The sequence below is a fragment of the Chiloscyllium plagiosum genome, unplaced genomic scaffold (genome assembly GCF_037043375.1).
Source record: "Chiloscyllium plagiosum isolate Xiang-an unplaced genomic scaffold, Cpla_swu_hap1 HiC_scaffold_2, whole genome shotgun sequence".
In the NCBI taxonomy this organism is placed as follows: Eukaryota; Metazoa; Chordata; class Chondrichthyes; order Orectolobiformes; family Hemiscylliidae; genus Chiloscyllium; species Chiloscyllium plagiosum.
This window is the reverse complement of record NW_028270140.1, coordinates 88,799,979-88,819,723: the sequence shown is the minus strand read 5'-3', so window position 1 is coordinate 88,819,723 and position 19,745 is coordinate 88,799,979. Positions and strand designations below refer to the sequence as shown.

At 43.8% G+C, this 19,745-nt stretch overlaps 1 protein-coding gene across 1 annotated transcript; it reads right to left on the bottom strand.

Annotated features, from left to right (window-relative positions):
- Positions 1–9,288: 9,288 nt before the first annotated feature.
- Positions 9,289–19,002, bottom strand: fem1c (fem-1 homolog c). Its single transcript, XM_043711069.2, has 2 exons — positions 17,922–19,002; positions 9,289–11,698 (listed from the first exon to the last, which is right to left on the bottom strand). Exons 1-2 carry the CDS (start codon positions 18,463–18,465, stop codon positions 10,389–10,391), a joined length of 1,854 nt encoding a protein of 617 aa, XP_043567004.1. The 5' UTR covers positions 18,466–19,002; the 3' UTR covers positions 9,289–10,388.
- Positions 19,003–19,745: the final 743 nt, after the last annotated feature.

Sequence of the window (19,745 nt, the reverse complement as noted above, 5' to 3'; positions counted from 1 at the left end):
AGTGTCGATGATAGTGAGAATATTGAAGGAATTGAAGAATATAGCAGTAAAAATTACATTAAATGAAGAGAATTGGAGTTGCAGAAATGGATGGCCTTGCCCTGCCAGGGCGCAAGCATTTATTACTTTAAAAATGATAAAATCTCCAACAATTGGCTGAAGGGAATACAATACATGAAGACCTTGAAAGTGATTAATTCAATTCTCCTATGAACAAACCTGTATCCAACCAGGACGACATTATCACATGGGAGGCCATTCAATGTAAAGAGCTGCAACAAAGGAACTGAGACGATTGCACATATATCGGGCTGGTGCCCATATGTGAAAAATATGCGTATTAAAAGATATTAACAGGATAGTGGAAGAAACAACTAAATTTGTTAAAACTAAAGGATGGACCACTTACATTGAACCCCGCATTAAGGATAATACAGGAAAACTTTGGATTCCAGATATAATATTTAAGAAAGAAATTTTTAAATTTAAGAATAATATTAGTGTTGTGGACTTTACAATTCGGATGGATAACCAAAAAATTCGTTACAGCTAGCTTGGGATAAGGAGGTGGAAAAATATAAACATTTAAAGAAGGAAATCATGGATCTTATTGAAGGAACCTGTATATCTTTCTATGGATTTGTGATAGGATCCAGAGGCAAATGGTTCAATAAGAACAATGATCTGATGAAAGAACTCGAGATTGTAAAAAAGAAGACATTTGCACAGAATCTCATAAATCTTGTTTTATCCTTGACTCCTGAGCTGCTCAGAATTTTTATGGACCTTTAATGGACTCTGTCAAATAGAGAAACTAATAATTAATTTTTAATAGTTTATCTGATTTTATTACGTTTTAGATAGTATTTTAAATGTTAGAATGATTTTAGTAATAAAGTTACTTGTTTTTAGATCACAGTAATGGTGGTGGGTAGTTAGGGTGAATAAAATTAAATCTGCACTTGCCAGCACAACGGGTGATGAGCTAGTTGGGTAGCTAACTTGTCGGTTGAATAACCCGAGCTCAATCTTCGCTTGGTTCCGCTCTCCAATGATTGATCCCGTTCCCTTTAACATCATCTGACTGTGGTTAGCTAGATAGGGGTTACTTTTATGTCAACGAGCGACGGAAAAACTCGAAAAGGACACAATCCATTCAGATGGTGAGTGCAATAATAGAAGGGCAAATAGTTCAGACAGCACATGGGCTTCCCATTAGTAGCTGAAACATAGAATACAAAAGTTGAATAGTGAAAATGATACTAGAATTGTGTAAGATCTGGTTAGGTCACAACTACAGTTCTGGTCACATAGGAAGGATGGCATTTCATTAGACATTCTCAGAGGAAAGATTGGACAGGCAGGACTACTAACTTTGGAGCAGCAATGGTAGAGAGGGGACCTGATAGAGGTGTATAAAGATTGAAGAGCATAGATGTGGTGGATATAAAATGCACTTCTTCCATTAGTAGGTCAGTAACCAAGGGGCACCAATCTAAGAGATAGAAGACTAAGAGGAAAAATGCTTCTCAAAGTCTTGAATTCATTGCTGGAGAGGGTAGTTGAATTAGAAACATTTGCAACGTTTAAGCTGGATTCAGATATTCACTTGTGTTGCCATAGCCTTAGGCCATGGATCAAGAACTGAAAATGGGATTAGTGTTATCAGGTCTTGGTTGACCAAAATGGACATAATGGGCCAAATGGCCTCAGTCTGTGCTGTATGTATTTATGAGAAAGCATTAAGGCTGGATCATTGAATATATTTAAGTCTGACTTAGATAATTTTACAGTTGAGGGAATTAAGTGTCAAGGGAGCAAAGTCCAATTAAGCCCCCAACCAAACCAGCCATGATCTATCAAATTTTGGATCAGTGGTGCTGGAAGAGCACAGCAATTCAGGCAGCATCCGAGGAGCTTCGAAATCGACGTTTCGGGCAAAAGCCCTTCATCAGGAATAAAGGCAGAGAGCCTGAAGCGTGGAGAGAGAAGCTAGAGGGGGGTGGGGGTGGGGAAAGAGTAGCATAGAGTACAATAGGTCAGTGGGGGAGGAGATGAAGGTGATAGGTCAGGGAGGAGAGGGTGGAGTGGATAGGTGGAAAAGGAGCTGGGCAGGTCGGACAAGTCAAGGGGGACAGTGTTGCTGGAGGTTAGAAACTAGGATGAGGTGGGGGAAGGGGAAATGAGGAAGCGTGGAAATCCACATTGATGCCCTGGGGTTGAAGTGTTCCGAGGCAGAAGATGAGGCGTTCTTCTTCCATGCGTCTGGTGGTGAGGGAGCGGCGGTGGAGGAGGCCCAGCACCTCCATATCCTCGGCAGAGTGGGAGGGGGAGTTGAAATGTTGAGCCACGGGGCGGTGTGGTTGATTGGTGTGGGTGTCCCGGAGATGTTCCCTAAAGCGCTCTGCTAGGAGGCGCCCAGTCTCCCCGATGTAGAGGAGACCGCATCGGGAGCAACGGATACAATAAGTGATATTAGTGGATGTGCAGGTAAAACTTTGATGGATGTGGAAGGCTCCTTTAGGGCCTTCTATACTCTCAACAAACAGTATTTCAATTCCATCTCAAACATCAAAAACTGTAAGTACAACAAATTTTTATCTACCCACCTCCATAACCAGCGCTCCTCGAACATTCCAGAAGATTCCCCTGGCCTCGGAAACACCATTAGCCATGCAGCTGATGCAGCTACCACCCCCACGCTGATTTATGATGTCACTTCTGCCCCCATCATGGCCACTCCCACAGCCACTTCCGCCCCTCACATCATCGCCGATGCCACACGCTCAGTGACGTCCGCCACCCCTACTGCCGTGTCTGCCACCACTTCTGCCCCCACCAGCGCCACTCACCTGCATTCTGCTGACACGCCCCCCACAGACCCCACTGTCACTATCCCCACCCCCCAGAACCCCGAGGGGAACACTACCCCTGCTCATGACTCTACCCCCATTCCCCCCACCATCACACCCACTCCAGGTACTGGCTCCGACCCCACTCCCAGCTCTACACCCACACCAGCTCCCAGCCCTGCCGAGTTTTCACCATCCCACCAGACCTCCCCCTCACTGAGGACAAACGATCAGTCCTCAGCAAAGGACTCACCTTCGTCCCCCTCCGTCCACGCATCAATGAATTTAATACACGCCATGACATCGAACAATTCTTCCGTCGCCTCCGCCTCAGAGCTTACTTTCACAATCAGGATTCCCGCCCATCTTCAGAGGACCCCTTCGCCCACCTCCAACACACTGCATCCACCTGGACATCCCGTGCTGGCCTATTACCTGCCCTCGACCTCTTCATTTCCAATTGCCGCCGGGACATTAACCGCCTAAACCTCTCACCCTCACAACGCGCAGCCCTCCAATCCCTTTGCTCCAATCCTGACCTCACCATCAAGCCAGCGGACAAAGGGGGCGCAGTGGTACTCTGGCGCACTGACCTCTACATCGCTGAAGCCCATCGCCAACTCGAGGACACCTCTTCCTACCGCCCCCTTGACCATGACCCCACCCCCCATCACCAAACCATCATCTCCCAGACCATACAGAACCTCATCACCTCAGGAGATCTCCCACCCACAGCTTCCAACCTCATAGTCCGGGAACCCCGCACTGCCCGGTTCCACCTCCTTCCCAAGATCCACAAGCCTGACCACCCTGGCCGACCCATTGTCTCAGCATGCTCCTGCCCCACTGAACTCATCTCTACCTACCTCGACACTGTCCTATCCCCCCTAGTCCAGGAACTCCCCACATATGTTCGAGACACCACCCACGCCCTCCACCTCCTCCAAGACTTCCGTTTCCCCGGCCCCCAACGCCTCATCTTCACCATGGATATCCAATCCCTCTACACCTCCATCCATGACTAGGGCCTCCAAGCCCTCCGTTTTTTCCTCTCCAGACGTTCCCAACAGTACCCCTCCACCGACACACTCATTCGTTTGGCCGAACTGGTCCTCACCCTTAACAATTTCTCCTTTGAATCCTCCCACTTCCTCCAGACCAAAGGGGTAGCCATGGGCACATGTATGGGCCCCAGCTATGTCTGTCTCTTTGTTGGCTACGTAGAGCAGTTGATCTTCCGTAATTACACTGGCACCACTCCCCACCTCTTCCTCCGCTACATTGATGACTGCATTGGCGCCACTGCGTGCTCCCGCGAGGAGGTTGAGCAATTCATCAACTTCACCAACACATTCCACCCTGACCTTAAATTTACCTGGACCATCTCTGACACCACCCTCCCCTTCCTGGACCTCTCCATCAGTGACGACCGACTTGACACTGACATTTTCTACAAACCCACCGACTCCCACAGCTACCTGGATTCCACCTCTTCCCACCCTACCTCTTGCAAAAATGCCATCCCGTATTCCCAATTCCTCCGCCGTATCTGCTCTCAGGAGGAGCAGTTCCACCATAGAACACACCAGATGGCCTCCTTCTTTAGAGACCGCAATTTCCCTTCCCACGTGGTTAAAGATGCCCTCCAATGCATCTCGTCCACATCCCGCACCTCTGCCCTCAGACCCCACCCCTCCAACCGTAAAAGAACAGAACGCCCCTGGTGCTCACCTTCCACCCTACCAACCTTCGCATAAACCAAATCATCCGCCGACATTTCCGCCACCTCCAAACAGACCCCACCACCAGGGATATATTTCCCTCCCCACCCCTCTCTGCCTTCCGCAAAGACCGTTCCCTCCGTGACTACCTGGTCAGGTCCACGCCCCCCTACGACCCACCCTCCTATCCTGGCACTTTCCCCTGCCACCGCAGGAACTGTAAAACCTGTGCCCACACCTCCTCCCTCACCTCCATCCAAGGCCCGAAAGGAGCCTTCCACATCCATCAAAGTTTTACCTGCACATCCACTAATATCATTTATTGTATCCGTTGCTCCCGATGCGGTCTCCTCTACATTGGGGAGACTGGGCGCCTCCTAGCAGAGCGCTTTAGGGAACATCTCCGAGACACCCACACCAATCAACCAAACCGCCCCGTGGCTCAACATTTCAACTCCCCCTCCCACTCTGCCGAGGATATGGAGGTGCTGGGCCTCCTCCACCGCCGCTCCCTCACCACCAGACACATGGAAGAAGAACGCCTCATCTTCCGCCTCGGAACACTTCAACCCCAGGGCATCAATGTGGATTTCAACAGCTTCCTCATTTCCCCTTCCCCCACCTCATCCTAGTTTCTAACCTCCAGCAACACTGTCCCCCTTGATTTGTCTGGACTTGCCTGACCTGCCCAGCTCCTTTTCCACCTATCCACTCCACCCTCTCCTCCCTGACCTATCACCTTCATCTCCTCCCCCACTGACCTATTGTACTCTATGCTAATCTATCCACACCCCCACCCTCCTCTAGCTTATCTCTCCACGCTTCAGGCTCTCTGCCTTTATTCCTGATGAAGGGCTTTTGCCCGAAACGTCGATTTCGAAGCTCCTCGGATGCTGCCTGAATTGCTGTGCTCTTCCAGCACCACTGATCCAGAATCTGGTTTCCAGCATCTGCAGTCATTGTTTTTACCTCGATGATCTATCAAATGTCAACTGATTACGATTGACTGGCTTACTCTTTCTTATGATCAACATTCAGCCAAAATGGTTTATTACAGAATATGCAAAGAATACAGGCTACAGCAATGAATGAATGGGCACCTCAGAACAATCTACAGACAGGAGCGTTCCCTCCCAATCGGAGAACACTTCAGCGGTCCAGGACATTTGACCTCTGACCTTCGGGTGACCATCCTCCAAGGCAGACTTTGGGACAGGCACCAACGCAAAGTGGCTGAGTACAGGCTGGTAGCTAAATTTGGTACCCATGAACCGGTACCTTGGGTTCATGTCAAGTTATGGGTGACCACACACACACACTCCCCTACAAACCCATACACTCTCACAGACCCCCTCACACTCACACATACACACCCACCCTCACAAACTTGTAGCCCTTTACACTCTTACAGACACTCGAAGCTCCCATACACACAAGTTTGTGGGGTGAATTTGTACTTGCAGAATTAAGTTTTATTTTCCTCAAAAATTGCTTGAATCCACTTAAGATTTTGTAAATCCTTTTTTAGGAATAGAATCAGTCTGAACATTGGGGCACCTTCAATGCATTATCTGGGCTGACATGGCACATATTGTTACAGCTCACTTGAGAATGTAACTTTTTTTAAAAAGGTTCTGGGATTTACATATGAGAAAACTGAAACTAACACGGTCATGCTAAAAGATGAGAAACTTAAACAATCCAGGTCTTCAATATATAATTTCATTTGCACCACACTGTAAACTTTTGCTATAAATTCTGTGTCTTACAACCTTATACTCCACAACCACCTGATGAAGGAGCAGTGCTCCAAAAACTCGTGCTTCCAAATAAACCTGTTGGACTATAACCTGGTGTTGAGAGATTTCAAACTTATGATTGAATTTTGTTTTATCAACAGATATGCTGCAGGGCAAATCTATCCAATTACAGAATAGGCAATTGTTTTGCTTTTCCTGAGTTATGTTTTTAAGTAATTGCTAGATGCTGTGACATTACCCAAAACAGATTGCTCGAGAAGCTTCACTGATATACCAGTTTAGCAGATACAAGTGTGAAGATCATCCAGAAATGCTCAAGGCATTCATGCTGACAACCTTAATGTAGGTTGCCAACTTTTCAACATTTGTATTATAATATGTTAACTACTAGATAACTAAGAAGTTAATTTCAGAATGGTCCATCTCTGGGAGCTGTTGATAAAAGAAGCAAGTGCATTCGTTTAGAGAGGTGGAAATCTATCCCTGATATTCTAGTCAGTGTTTATCATGCAACCAAAACTATTAAGAACAGATCTGGTTGTCACTAACATATAAATTGGCAGGGGGAGGGTTTCAGCATTCAGCTCCTCTATAAGGTCAGGTCTGTGAGATTGTAACCTCAAATCCACATCCCCACTTAAAGATAATCCTTCGACTTCCAGCATACCAAGAATCTACTTCAAAAATATTTAACACATCTGGTACGGTCTTCCTGAAAAGTTGGTGGAACCAAAGAGACAACCATTAGAATAAGTTTCTTACTTCATCTCAGTTCTATAGGTGTGACTCTAATTTTTGAAGAGATCCCTTGATTCTTCAATAAGAGGAAGCATCCTCTCCACATCTAACTTGTCAAGTCCCTCAGGAACTTGGTGGTTCAATATATTAAAAAAAAAATCACTTCTTACTTTCAACCCTATTTTAGGTATTAATTTAGCAAATCCCCTTTGAACGACCCTAAACGTATTAACATTTATCCATGAACAAAGTGACCAGTAATGTATTGCTGTTTGAGAGATGTGCTGTATATAAATTGATTGGTTTTCTTAAAAATGATAGATAGAGAGACTTCAAAAGAAAATCATAGGCAGCAAAACCTTTAGGAAGTTATTAAGGTTGCTACATAAATTCTCTTAAACCAACTCTCAATCATTCACATCAGGACTGAAGAGGTAGAAAACAAATCAGTAGAGACTGCAAGTAAGCATGTGAGTACTGCGTGAAGGAAGAATAGTTGGTGGGACTTTACCCCCCAGAATATTTTGCGGAGTTTCAAATATGTACATTTCCTCGGTACAAAAGCAATAGTTTTGGATCAGGGTCCAAATAATTCATATAGCTGAACACTCTCCCAGCTTATGGAATACGACACTTGGATGAATTGCTGGGACATCACTGAAGTAGTCTTTGCTTTGAGAATGATAAAAGGCTGCCTGGAAGCATGAAGCAAACCCAATTCTCTTTCTAGCTTTTGTCTATGCCCACTTCCAGTCAGAAGGGCTTGACTAGAGTGTGTCACTTCAGTTGGTTTGATCACCTTGAAATGTTGTCTATAGCCTTGATGTGGCACAGTGATATGTCTCTACCCATGGACCAAGAGGCCCAGGTTCAAGTCCCACCAGCCCCAGAGAATGTGTAACAACATCGCTGAACAGGTTGATTCAAAAAGAAGGTTAGATAAAATAAACATTAATGGCTTGCTAATATTAAATTTTGTGTGTCTGGTTTGGGGGCTGGGTATTTGTTTTTTTTTTCCAGCCCAGAATATGTCTCAGTAAAACAAAAGGCGAGGGACATCTGCCCCCATTCTGTCAAATGTTTTAGTTTGTCAGGAAATGGTGAACTGCCCCTTTTACACTTGCTGTGTTCTGATATCTCTTTGGTTTCCAAATTCATTGCTCAGACCATTGAGTACAAGAACCATGTTGCAATACAGGAAATGGGTGAGACCACTTTGAGGACTGTGTACTGTTCTGGTCACCCTGCTACAGGAAGGGTGCAGAAACAATTTACAAGGGATGTTACCAGGACTGAAGGGACAGGAAAGTGGAACTAGTTTAGTTTAAGAAACTTGGTCAGCATGGATGAGTTGATCTGAAAGGCCTGTTGCCATGCTGTCTGATTCTATGACTCTAAGTCAGTGAGCAATGGTCCATTGAGTGATAATCAATTAAAAGCCAAATCTGATGAGCAGCAGTCCCATATCTGGAAAACCATTTAACATGGAGCTGAAGATACTTACTGAACTTGTAAAAATACCAAATCAAGGGTTAGTGACCATGATAGGGGAAGTATTTATCTGAAAAACTGAGCTATAGATAAGTCAACTATGCTGCTGTAAAACAAGTAGAACTATCACAATAGCTTTTCATCACAGTATCTGTTTATCACTCAGTTGCCTGATAAATTGAAACTGGCTGACTGGTCAGGTTCACCTGATGAATTTCAGTCCAGTCCAGTAAATTGTCGAAATGGCACAAGTTTTTAAAACACTATACATCTTAAGGCTCTGGAGAACCCCAAATGTACATAAATGCTCTTACAGCCAGACATTAGGGATGCTCAAGTATGACATTTAACCATCTCAAAAGTGCTTCTGAAAAAAAAAAGGTGCTCAACGCAAGACCATTGTGGTGCAGAAATCAGCTGAAGATTTACAAACTGAAGAGATCAATAATTTTACCACCACCCAGAAAGAGTTTCAGTTGCAAAAAAAAAAAGCTTGGATGACTAGTTTGTAAAGAAACTAGTAAGTTACGTCTTTCGGAGAGCAAACGGCTGAAAATTCTTCTAAAGTAAAAGGTGGAAGTCTGGCCATGTTCTCTCAAGGAAGCTATTTTGCAAATTAAATGCTCTAGAAGCAAATCAAACAATGATTGCTTTACAGAAAGGAAATATTTAATCAATGACTATTGCTTGATTAGACAGCAACTTCACACCAGCAAATGCAAGTGCAGCTTTTTTTTGTGCATTTTATTTTGAATGCTTCATTTAAGACATTACATGGCCAATGTACCACAATAATTGTCATCTGTGTCAGTAAAGTGCAGAATTACAGTATTTGCCCAAATCCAACTGAGCCCTCAAATGTCACTTCCAAAGTCAACAGTAATGTGGATATTGTTTCAGGTATTACTTTGATGTAATATCTGGTAATTATCAATAGCTTGTCGGAAGGTTGTTCTTCAAAGGAAACATCTCTTCAGTTGCTGTACAAAGCTATTGTAAAGATGTGAAATCTAATTTAATGATGCATTAACTCTTGTAGATAAAAGTTCATTTCCCTCCTCACTCCATAACACAGTAAAAAGGAGTCAAAATGCAGCAACTTCAAGGATATAGCCCTATTTATATTCAAAAAAGCTCTAGGTGCTTCCATCAATAAAATGGTCAGAATACCTTACGCAGTTTGAAAAACAAAGCTTTTTAAATAAATGAGCACTCCACAAAAAGCATGAGAAAAATGCCCAAAGTTCTAATCAGCTTCCAATATCTGCATAGTGATGTTTTCAACATGAGCAGTATTTTCTCCAAGCCATTGCATTGGGAGACTTTAAAGCACTTAAGGCGTTGACATTAAAGCCAGCTTTGACAATGTGCAGAATCAACAAAACACAATGCCAATTTTTTTTTCCGTGTCAATATTGCATCAACACTAATCTGGACCACAGGAAACGTAAAGTCAACTTGACCTGATCATTCCAATACTTGTAAATATTCAGAACAAAACCAAGTTTGGCAGAGGTGTTGCTAGAACTCCAAATTATAATAAACAATCCCAAGTTTAAACAAAAAGCAAAGCAGCATATAACAGACTTCCATTAAAATACTGATGAACAGATACAAATACTATATACACACACATGCATTACCATTACACATGAATTGCAATGCAAGGTGACCTAGAGGGCAAAACAAAAACATGCAATCAAAATTCACTAACAGCTGCTGAATCCATTCAACACCTCTTAGCGCACAGATGAAAACTAAAGCACGCAACAAAATTCTTCCCATATTTACAGGCATTCTAGAAACTAACCCAAAAACCATTCATTTCATCTGTGGAGCAAAATGAAAGCCTCCAGTTTTTCTGGAATCTGTCCTTTGTAAACTAATTGGTGTTTTACTATGGCACAGGCAGCAAGACATTGCAAAGTTGTGTGGTTGATGGGTTGGATCAAGTTTTTCCCCATTTCCTTCTCATCCAGTAAATCACAGGCAGTCTGTTTATGGGAGTTTGTGGTATCAAAGTGTGCACCTGCCTTAATTAGAAGATTCATGATCTCTGGATGATTGTTACGTGCTGCAATGTGCAGCGGGCTGTTGTCCTCAAAGTCTCTTGCATTGAAATCGGCTCCACACTCCAGCAACATTGCAGTGACTTGTAAAGATGGAAATTTACAAACTGGATAGCGACCCACAGAAGTAGTGTCTTTATCAACTGCAAGATGAAGTGGAGAAAAGCCAGTTTTCCCTCGGGAGTGAAGTTTTAAAAATCTGTAGATAGTCTGACGCTTGAGATGTTCTTGCTCGGAACTGCATTTCACTTTCTCCAACAAACAGATTAGATGCAGAATTATCGAGAGAGCTTTGCTCAACTGTACTAAGTCAGGTGAGGTCTGTACCTGCTTCATGGCTCTGTCTATCTCAAAGACACTTTTGCTTAATATTTCAATCAAATCACTGAAGGACACACAAGTTCCCAAGACACCTTTTGTGCGATCTTGCAGCATAAAAGAAAAAAGTTCAGCAAAAGACAGCAAGCTGCTCGCCGTCATTGGACTTAATGGATCCAGATTGTTCTGCTGCATGTCCAATGCATACTTCCACAAGTTGATGCACCTTTCAAAATTGCCAGAATCAGCATACACAGCTCCTCTGTATCTAATATAGTAAGAGGTATCAGGGTGTGAAGGACCTAGTATTCTCTCTCTGATCAAAAGCGCTTGCATCCTCATCTCATCAGGATCAGCAATCAAGGCTTCCAGTTCCTCTCCAGAAGTTACTTCTTTGGCATAATCATAAGCCATTATTAACTCCTGGGACTCTGGTTTAATAAGAACATTAGTCTCATCACTGTATCGCATGTCCATAGCTTTCTTCCAGTATTTCATAGCTCCCAATAAGTCTCTCTTCTTGTCCACAAATGTGGCTCCAAGCAGCTCTAGGGCATCAATACGTTCACTTTTGCTAGTTTGTGGGTGCTGAGTCAGGAATTCTACAATATTGGTGTGACCAGTCACACTGGCTGAAAGTAGTGGGGTCATTCCATAGCCATCTTTCTCCATTTTGGCTTCATGCTTAAGCAACATCTTCATAATGTCCAGGCTCCCAGACTCAGCACAGTCATGCAAGGCTGTATTTCCTTTAAGAGAGGGGAAAATAAATTTTTAAAAGTAGAAAATATTTAATGTCTAAACCATGTAAGAGAATATTGGAAGCAATGTCTGACTGAAAAAAATCTCAAAATAAACAACATTCCATGTGCAGTCTCACTAATATCCAGTTTGATTACAGCTGCAATTTTCTCAGCTTTTGTAATAAATACCAAAATTCCAGCTGCCTTCCATATTACCTGCATACCAGTTTTTGAAGATTCATGTATGAGGACACCCAAATGCCAGTAAAAGTAACACACTAACACAAAACAAATTGAGGAAATGGTGGAGTGCGGAAATGAAGTTAGGCAAATAAGGGATCAGAAACTCATCTGAGGTTACCTAGGATATCAAGGTTGTGGGCTATCAGATTTAACTTCGGAGTTGAGAAAGATTAATTGAGTTACTAATAAAGATTGAAGCCAGTGACTTCAGCCTTCTCAAAACATAAACAGGAAAAATGTTCTGCTCAAGCAATACTGGAGAAGCAAGCTGAGTAAACTCACTTGAATGTGTTCATGTGGGATACTGCTAGTTGTCAAAAAAGTATAAGGAAACTCATTTTTACCAGATGCTGCAGCTAAAGTACAGCATGAAAGAAAGAGAAATGAGGAATCCCAATGGACTAGTCATCGTTAGAGTTGTACAGCATGGAAACAAATCCCTTCAATCCAACTCATCCATGTCAACCAGGTATCCTAAATTAATTTGGTCCCATTTGCTAGTGTTTTGTTCATATCCCTCAAAGCCTTCCTACTCATTTATCTATTCAGATGCCTTTTAAATACTGGAAATTGTACCAGCCCTCACTTTCTCTGGTAGCTCATTCCACACACACATCACCCTCTGCGTGAAAAAGTTACCCCTCAGGACCCTTTTAAATCCCCCACCCCTCCCTCAACCTTAAACCTATACCCTCTAGTTGTGGACTCCCCTACCATGGCCCCTCGTGCTTTTATAAACTTCTATAAAGTCACCTCTCAACTTCAAACTTCAGGACAAACAGCCCCAGCCTCTCTCTACAGCAAAAAAAATCCAACCCCAGCAACAACCTTGTGAATCCCTTCCGTACCCTTTCAAGTTTAGTAACATCTTTCACATTGCAGAGAGACCAGAGTTAACGCAGTATCCTAAAAGTAGCCTAACCAACATCCTGTGCAGCCACATCATTACATCCCAACTCCAATAGTGCATGAGTCCATGTAAAACTCTGTAAATCACACTCTAGAAATAGAACCAGTCTAACTCAACATTGGGACACAGACAGACCTCATATCTTACTGCATTGAGTTGAGAGAAAAGCTAGCCCTTGAGAACACAAGTTAAAAGTAGTTCTGGGATTTATATCTCAAAAAATTGAAATCAACACATCCCATTCTAGAAGATGAAAGACTTAATCTAAAATTGTTTCATGTATCATCTCCATGACTTACTTCATTTGGCTATAAATTCGGTGCCTTATGATCTTATACTCCACAATCACCTGAGGAAGAAGCAGTGCTTCGAAAGCTGGTGTTTCAAAATAAACCTGTTGGACTTTAACCTGGTGGTGTGTGATTTTTAACTAACTCAAAAGGTAGTGTACCAAATGCTTTCTTCACTACCCCGTTTGCCAGGGAGTCCACTTTCGAGGATTTAAGAACTTGCATCCCAAGGTCTCTGTTCGGTAACACCCCTCATGACCTTTAGTTTATAAGTCCTGTCCCAATTTGCCTTTCCAAAATGCAGCACCTCATATTTATCTAAATTAAAATCCATCTGCCACCCCTCGGGCCACTGGCCCACATGATCAAGGTCCCATTGTAGTCGGAGGTAACCTTCTTTGCTGTCCACTACACCTCCAATTTTATCGTCATCTGCAAACTTACTAATCATTCCAACTATGTTCACTTCGAAATCATGACGAAATGCCTTGGATCCAGCACACCACAGGTCACAGGCCTCCAGTCCAAAAAACCTTCCACCACCTGCCCGTTTCCTAACTTTGAGCCAATTTTGCATCCAAATGGCTAATGGTCCCTGGATTCCATGTGATCTAATTTTGCTAACTAGTCTACCATGCCAAATCTTGAATACCTTGATGAACTCCAAATAGACAATGGATTCCGCTCTGCCTTCAATCTTCTTCATCACTTCTTCAAAACACTGACACTTTTTAGACACTACTTTACATGCACAAAGCCATGTTGCCAATCCCCAATCAGTCCCTGCCTTTCCAAACACATGCAAATCCTGTCCATCACAATATCCTCCAACAACTTACCCACCACTTAACGTCAGGTTCACTGGTCTACAGTTCCCTGGCTGTTCCTTATCTTTCTTAAATAATGGCACCCCATTAGCCACCCTCTTCCAGCATTTCCCCTGTGACTATTCATGATACAAATATCTCAGCAAAGGACCCAGCAATCATTTTCTTCGCTTCCCACAAAGTCCTACGATACACCTAACCAAGTCCCAGGGATTTATCGTTTTAAGACATCCAGCACCACCTCATCTGTAATATGGACATTTTTCAAGGTATGACTATTTATTTCTCAAAGTTCTCTAGCTTCCACATCCTTCTCCACCGTAAATACCGACTCAAAATATTTATTTAGTATCTCACCCGTGACCTGTGGTTTCATACACAGACTGCCTTGCTCATCTTTAAGGGGCCCTATTCTTTCCCTGGTTACTCTTTTGCCCTTAATGTATTTGTAGAATCTCTTTGGATTTTCCTTAACTATATGAGCCAAAGCTATCTCATGTCCCTTTTCGCTGTCCTGATTTCCCTCAGAATATACTCAGAGGGACTCATTCAATCCCAGCTGACTATACCTGATATGCCTGTTTTTTTCTTAATCAGAGCCTCAATTTCTCTAATCATCCAATAGTCCTTCATACTAACAAATGTACTGCCTCTGGACACTTGTTCTCATTTTTGAATGCCTCCCACTTTCCAATCATCCCTTTCCCTGGGAATAGACTGTCTCAATCAACTTTTCAAAGTACTTGCCTAATACAGTCAAAATTGGCCTTCCTCCAATTTAGAACTCTGACTTTTAGACCAGGTCTATCCTTTTTCGTAACGTTTCAAAACTAATAGAATTATGATCACTGGCCCCATAGTGCTGCCTCGCTGATGCTTTGGTCACTTGCCCTGCTTTATTTCCTAAGAGAAGGTTAAGTTTTGCTCCATTTCTAGTTGGTACATCTCCGTACCGAAGAAGAAAATGTTTTTGCATACACTTGAGAAATTCCTCTCCCTTAGCACTATGATACTCCCAGTCTATGCTTGGAAAGTTAAAATCCCCTACCATTACAACATTATTTTTACAACTATGAGATTTCCTTACAAATTTGCTTCTCAATTTCCAATTGACTCTTGAAGGTTCTATAGCACAATCCCAATAAGGTGATCATCCCTTTCTTATTTCTCAGTTCTACACAAATAACTTCACTGGACATACTCCCTGGAATATCCTCCCCTGACACAGCCATAATGTTAGCATTGGTACCTCAAGCATTTCACTGCCGGCCCTGTCCTTCCATGAGCCACGTTTCTGTAATAGCTATGACATTCCAGTCCCAGGTTCCCAAACAAGCCCTGAATTCATCTGCCTTACCTGTCAGGCCTCTTGCATTGAAATAAATGCAGCTTAACTTATCAGTCTTGCCTCATTTACTCCCTTGACTATTGGACTTGCTCCTGTCCTTAACTGTACCAGTCTCGGACTTCTCTCACTTTCTGTGGGTCCCATGCTCTTCACTAGTTTAAAGCCTCTTGAGCAGAACTAGCAAATCTCCCCACAATGATATTGGCTTCCTTCTAATTCAGCTGTAACCCATCCTTCTTATACAGGTCACATCTACCCCAGAAGAGATTCCAATGATCCAAAAATGAATCCCTGACCCCTGCACCAGCTCCTCAGCCACACATCCATCTACTCTATGCTCCTCTCCTTACTCTCACTAGTACATGGCACCAGGGGTAATCCAGACACCGGAGGACCCATTTTTTAAACTCCCCACTTAATTTCCTATATTCTCTTCAGAACCTCATCCCTACATCAATCGGTATCAACATGTGCAATGACGTCCTGCTAGTCACTTGCCCCTTTGAGAGTGTTCTGCACCCTCAGATATCCTTGACCCTGATATCATGCAGTTGGCTGCAGAAACATATGTGCCTCTCACTGGACAGTCCCCTACCACAACTGATCATTTGCAACCTGACATACCACGCATTACAATACAGCCAGTCTCAATACCAGTAGCCTAGCTGTCAGTGCTACATTTCCCTGCAAGTCCATCACCTCTCTATAGTTTCCAAACAGCATACTTGTTTAAGATGGGGGCAGCCACAGAAAGCTCCTGCACTACCTGCATTCCTCCCCCACTTTTCCCAGAGATAACTCATCTACATGACTATATGTGTTTTTTTTAAACCTGCCTGAATCTGCCTTCCATCACACCCCTGTAAATCCCTCACTAAAATTTGTTGACAGAAGGAAATAGTGGGAAGAGACTCATGTGAAGCTTAGAAAGGCCTCTTCATTGACTACGAGATGTCTCTGTTGACATCTAGCATTTTTTCAATAGTTTCTAGCAAAAACTGGTCAGGGATGCTGTTGCACACCTCTGGAGCAACTTGGACTTGAAATCATGCCTCCTAGGGGGACACAAGATAAATGATGCTGGGTGGGTGGGAAGAGGAGCCATAGCAGGCAGCTGTCTGGCTACAAGTTGATAGTTACAAATAGAACTAGAGGGCTCTTGTAGCATGCAGTGGTAACACTTCTACCCCTATGGGCTAGGAGACATGGTTTCAAGTCCCAGCTGCTCCAGAGGTGTGTAACAGCATCCCTGACCAGTTTTTGTTAGAAACTATTGAAAAAAAAACACTAAATGAGAACAGTCGCATCTAGCAGTGAATCTCTACCCATTATTTCCTTGTCAACAATTTTTTCTATTCTTTTCTCCTATGCAGAGAATAATTTCATCTTAAACATAACGACAACTATCTCAAGTGCTCCACATATTACCAAGTTTGACACCAAGTCAGCAATTCCAAAATTAATAAGTCTTCCAAAAGACCGGTCAACTTGAGGAAAGTTTCTGCTCTGCCTATCATACATCAATGCTCAACTTTTAATAATTTAAAAATCAGTAGAGTTTCTCTGAATTGTTCTCAAATAGTATATCTACAATATTCCCTACAGTTGGAACCTCAATGCCAATTTGAAAATTTATTTTTCAGAGTATACTAAAATTAATATATTAAAACTAAAATTGATTTATACATTTTCTATATTTGATTAGTTCTAATGATATACAGCTGAAACATCATCTAATAGTCTGGCCCATTGCTCATACAGTAAAGCCACAATATACACTTACCTTAAGGGTATAAGCTATTCAGTCGATTGTACAGTTTGTAAACTGCACAATACTGTGCAGTATCTCAAAGCAATTGCGACAGTTTTGAGAGCTTACTTAATTGCCAAGTCACACACAATTGTGTCTTGTTACTTGATGTCAACTGGAGTACTGTAGCTAAAGGCTAATATTTTGCCTTAGGATAAAATGATAATTATGCAGGATTTCTGCACAGCAACACTACCTGGAATGTGTATATGCAGATTCCAAATGAGAACACAATCAAATAACATCACAATTCATGGGTGAAATTAATAGTGGTGAAATTAAGTTTCAGATATTACAGAAAAACTGCATGGATATATACGTCCTACATGAATACCAATGATCCAAAGCAATTATTTCTTTTTATCCCAATCATCATTGCAACAAGTAAAACCAGGGATTCCATGAAGACAGACAGGACGACCCACGGACAGAAGAACAGGGGGAGAGGACTGAGACGGAAGAGGGAGGACAGACAGGACAGAGCATGAGGGCTGGGGAGACAGACATGCAGACAGGACAGAGACGGGTCAGTCAGCGGAGAGACAGAGAGAGACGGGGAGTGATGGATAAAAGGACGGGGGAAAAGGTCCGGGGGGCGGCGAGGAGAAAAAGAGAGACACGCAGACGGAGAAAGGGAGGGAGAAGGACAGGGAGACACATGAACCTACACAGAGAGAGAGAGACCCAGACAGACAAAGGGGCTCAGAGACAAAGACAGGTACAGGCAGGGCCTGAAAGACGGCAGAGTTGGGCGGAGGTAGCTGCGAAGTGAGGGCCGCAGGACTTCCCTCTAGCCAATACCTTTCACGCTTTTCCTATTGACATCAGCCCCCTTCTCCAGAAGGTATTCGGCGATCTCCCGATGGCCCTTGTAGCAGGAGATCATGAGGCAGGTATGGCCGTGCCTATTGGCCACCTCCATGTCGGCGTGGTGCTCGATCAGGTACCTGACGATATCCAAGTGGCCGTCGAAGCAGGCAGCCCGCAGCGGGGTCGAGTTGGTCAGGGTGGTGTTGTTGACCGAAGCTCCGTGTTCGAGTAGAGACCGCACCACGGTGAGGTGGCCGGCGGCTGAGGCGGCCCAGAGAGGCGGCGCCCCCTCGATGGTCTCGCCGTCGAAGCTGACCGAGCCGCCGAGCTCCACGTTGGCGCCGCACTGCTCCAGCAGGTAAACCACCACGTCCAGGTGGCCGTAACGGGCCGCCATCAGCAGCGCCGTGGCGCCGTTGGTCTTCTCGGCCGCCAGTTGCGACACCTCGTCCGGGCTCTTGGCGGTCAGCAGTTTCTGCAGCAGCCGCAGTTTGCCGTCCCGGGCAGCGTTGAACACCGCCGTCTTGAAGTCCATCGTAGAGTCGGGAGTGAAGAAGCTCGGCCGCGGTCCTGGCCTGGCCTCTGGCCCTCGTGCGCCTGCGCCCCCCTCCCCACCTAGGGGCTCGCGCTCCCCTCTCGCGCCGCCCGAGCTCCAACCGCCGCCTCCTCAATCCAGCCGGGGGCCACTCACACCGACAGGTCCTCTCAGTTTCTCCTCCCTCTGTCAGATCCCTCGGACTCTGTCTATTCCTTTCCTGACCCCACTTTTTTTTTTAAGAAATCCACTCCACTCCCTTCCCCTTTTTACTGCTTAGTTGCAATTATTTCTATTTTTGAAAAAACAAACTCTGTTGTCGAGTGGCTTTCCGACCAAATCGAGAGTTTGCTGAGTTTTTTCTGGTTCCTTCTTTTCTCCGCTCACAGTCCACACCGACCAAGGGTGTTTTCTTTTTGGTTAAATCCCACTACCAAGCCTAAAGGGAGTTCAAATACGAGAAGAGCCGACGGGGAAAATCGCCGGGCTAACTTTATTAGCGGAAGTTGAACTTTTTCTTCAATTGAAAAGCATCATGGCTGACACGCCGGGGAGTCTGAGCTGGGAATCGGCCGAATGCGACTCATTATGACGGAGCCGGTTTCTATGGCGTCCACTAGCCAATCGGACGGCAGGAGAGCTGATGGGGCGGGGTCCTGGGAGAGGTCAGTCGCAAAGAGCTTGTAAAGTCCAGTCATTTCAAAATCTGCCCAACGTAAGGAATGAGTGTCAAAGTTAAGTACCATCTAGTCTACAATCCATAAAGAAAATTAATTTAATATACGTGAACGAGTTTTTTTTTATTTAGAAAGCATTTCCCTCGATCCAATTTCATTTCCCTACCCGTAGCTTCATGTTCTGAAGTTGATGACTCATGCTGCACTCATTCACTATTTCACCCATCTATTCATTTCTCAGTACTGAGTTGAAATATTACTTTTCTTGGTAAATTGGAATCATGATCAGTGAAGAAAATCATCACGTTTGGGAGCTGTTCATTGATTAAGACTTCCACATATATATCTAGACTTACTGCTCACCCAGTGTGAAATGTACACTACCTTTGACGACCCTCACTGGGATAATGACTTAATAGTGCCATGGGCTATAGATAACAAAATTAGACGATTTACTTAGCTTTGAGCTTTCATTACATGGCATATCATTCTGGAGCCACGTCACCTTCAATAGATCTGCTAGATACTCCACACCCAATCCTGACTGCCAAGAAAGATCGTCACTACATGATTTCAAACAACTGAAAAGTACAGAGTTTAACA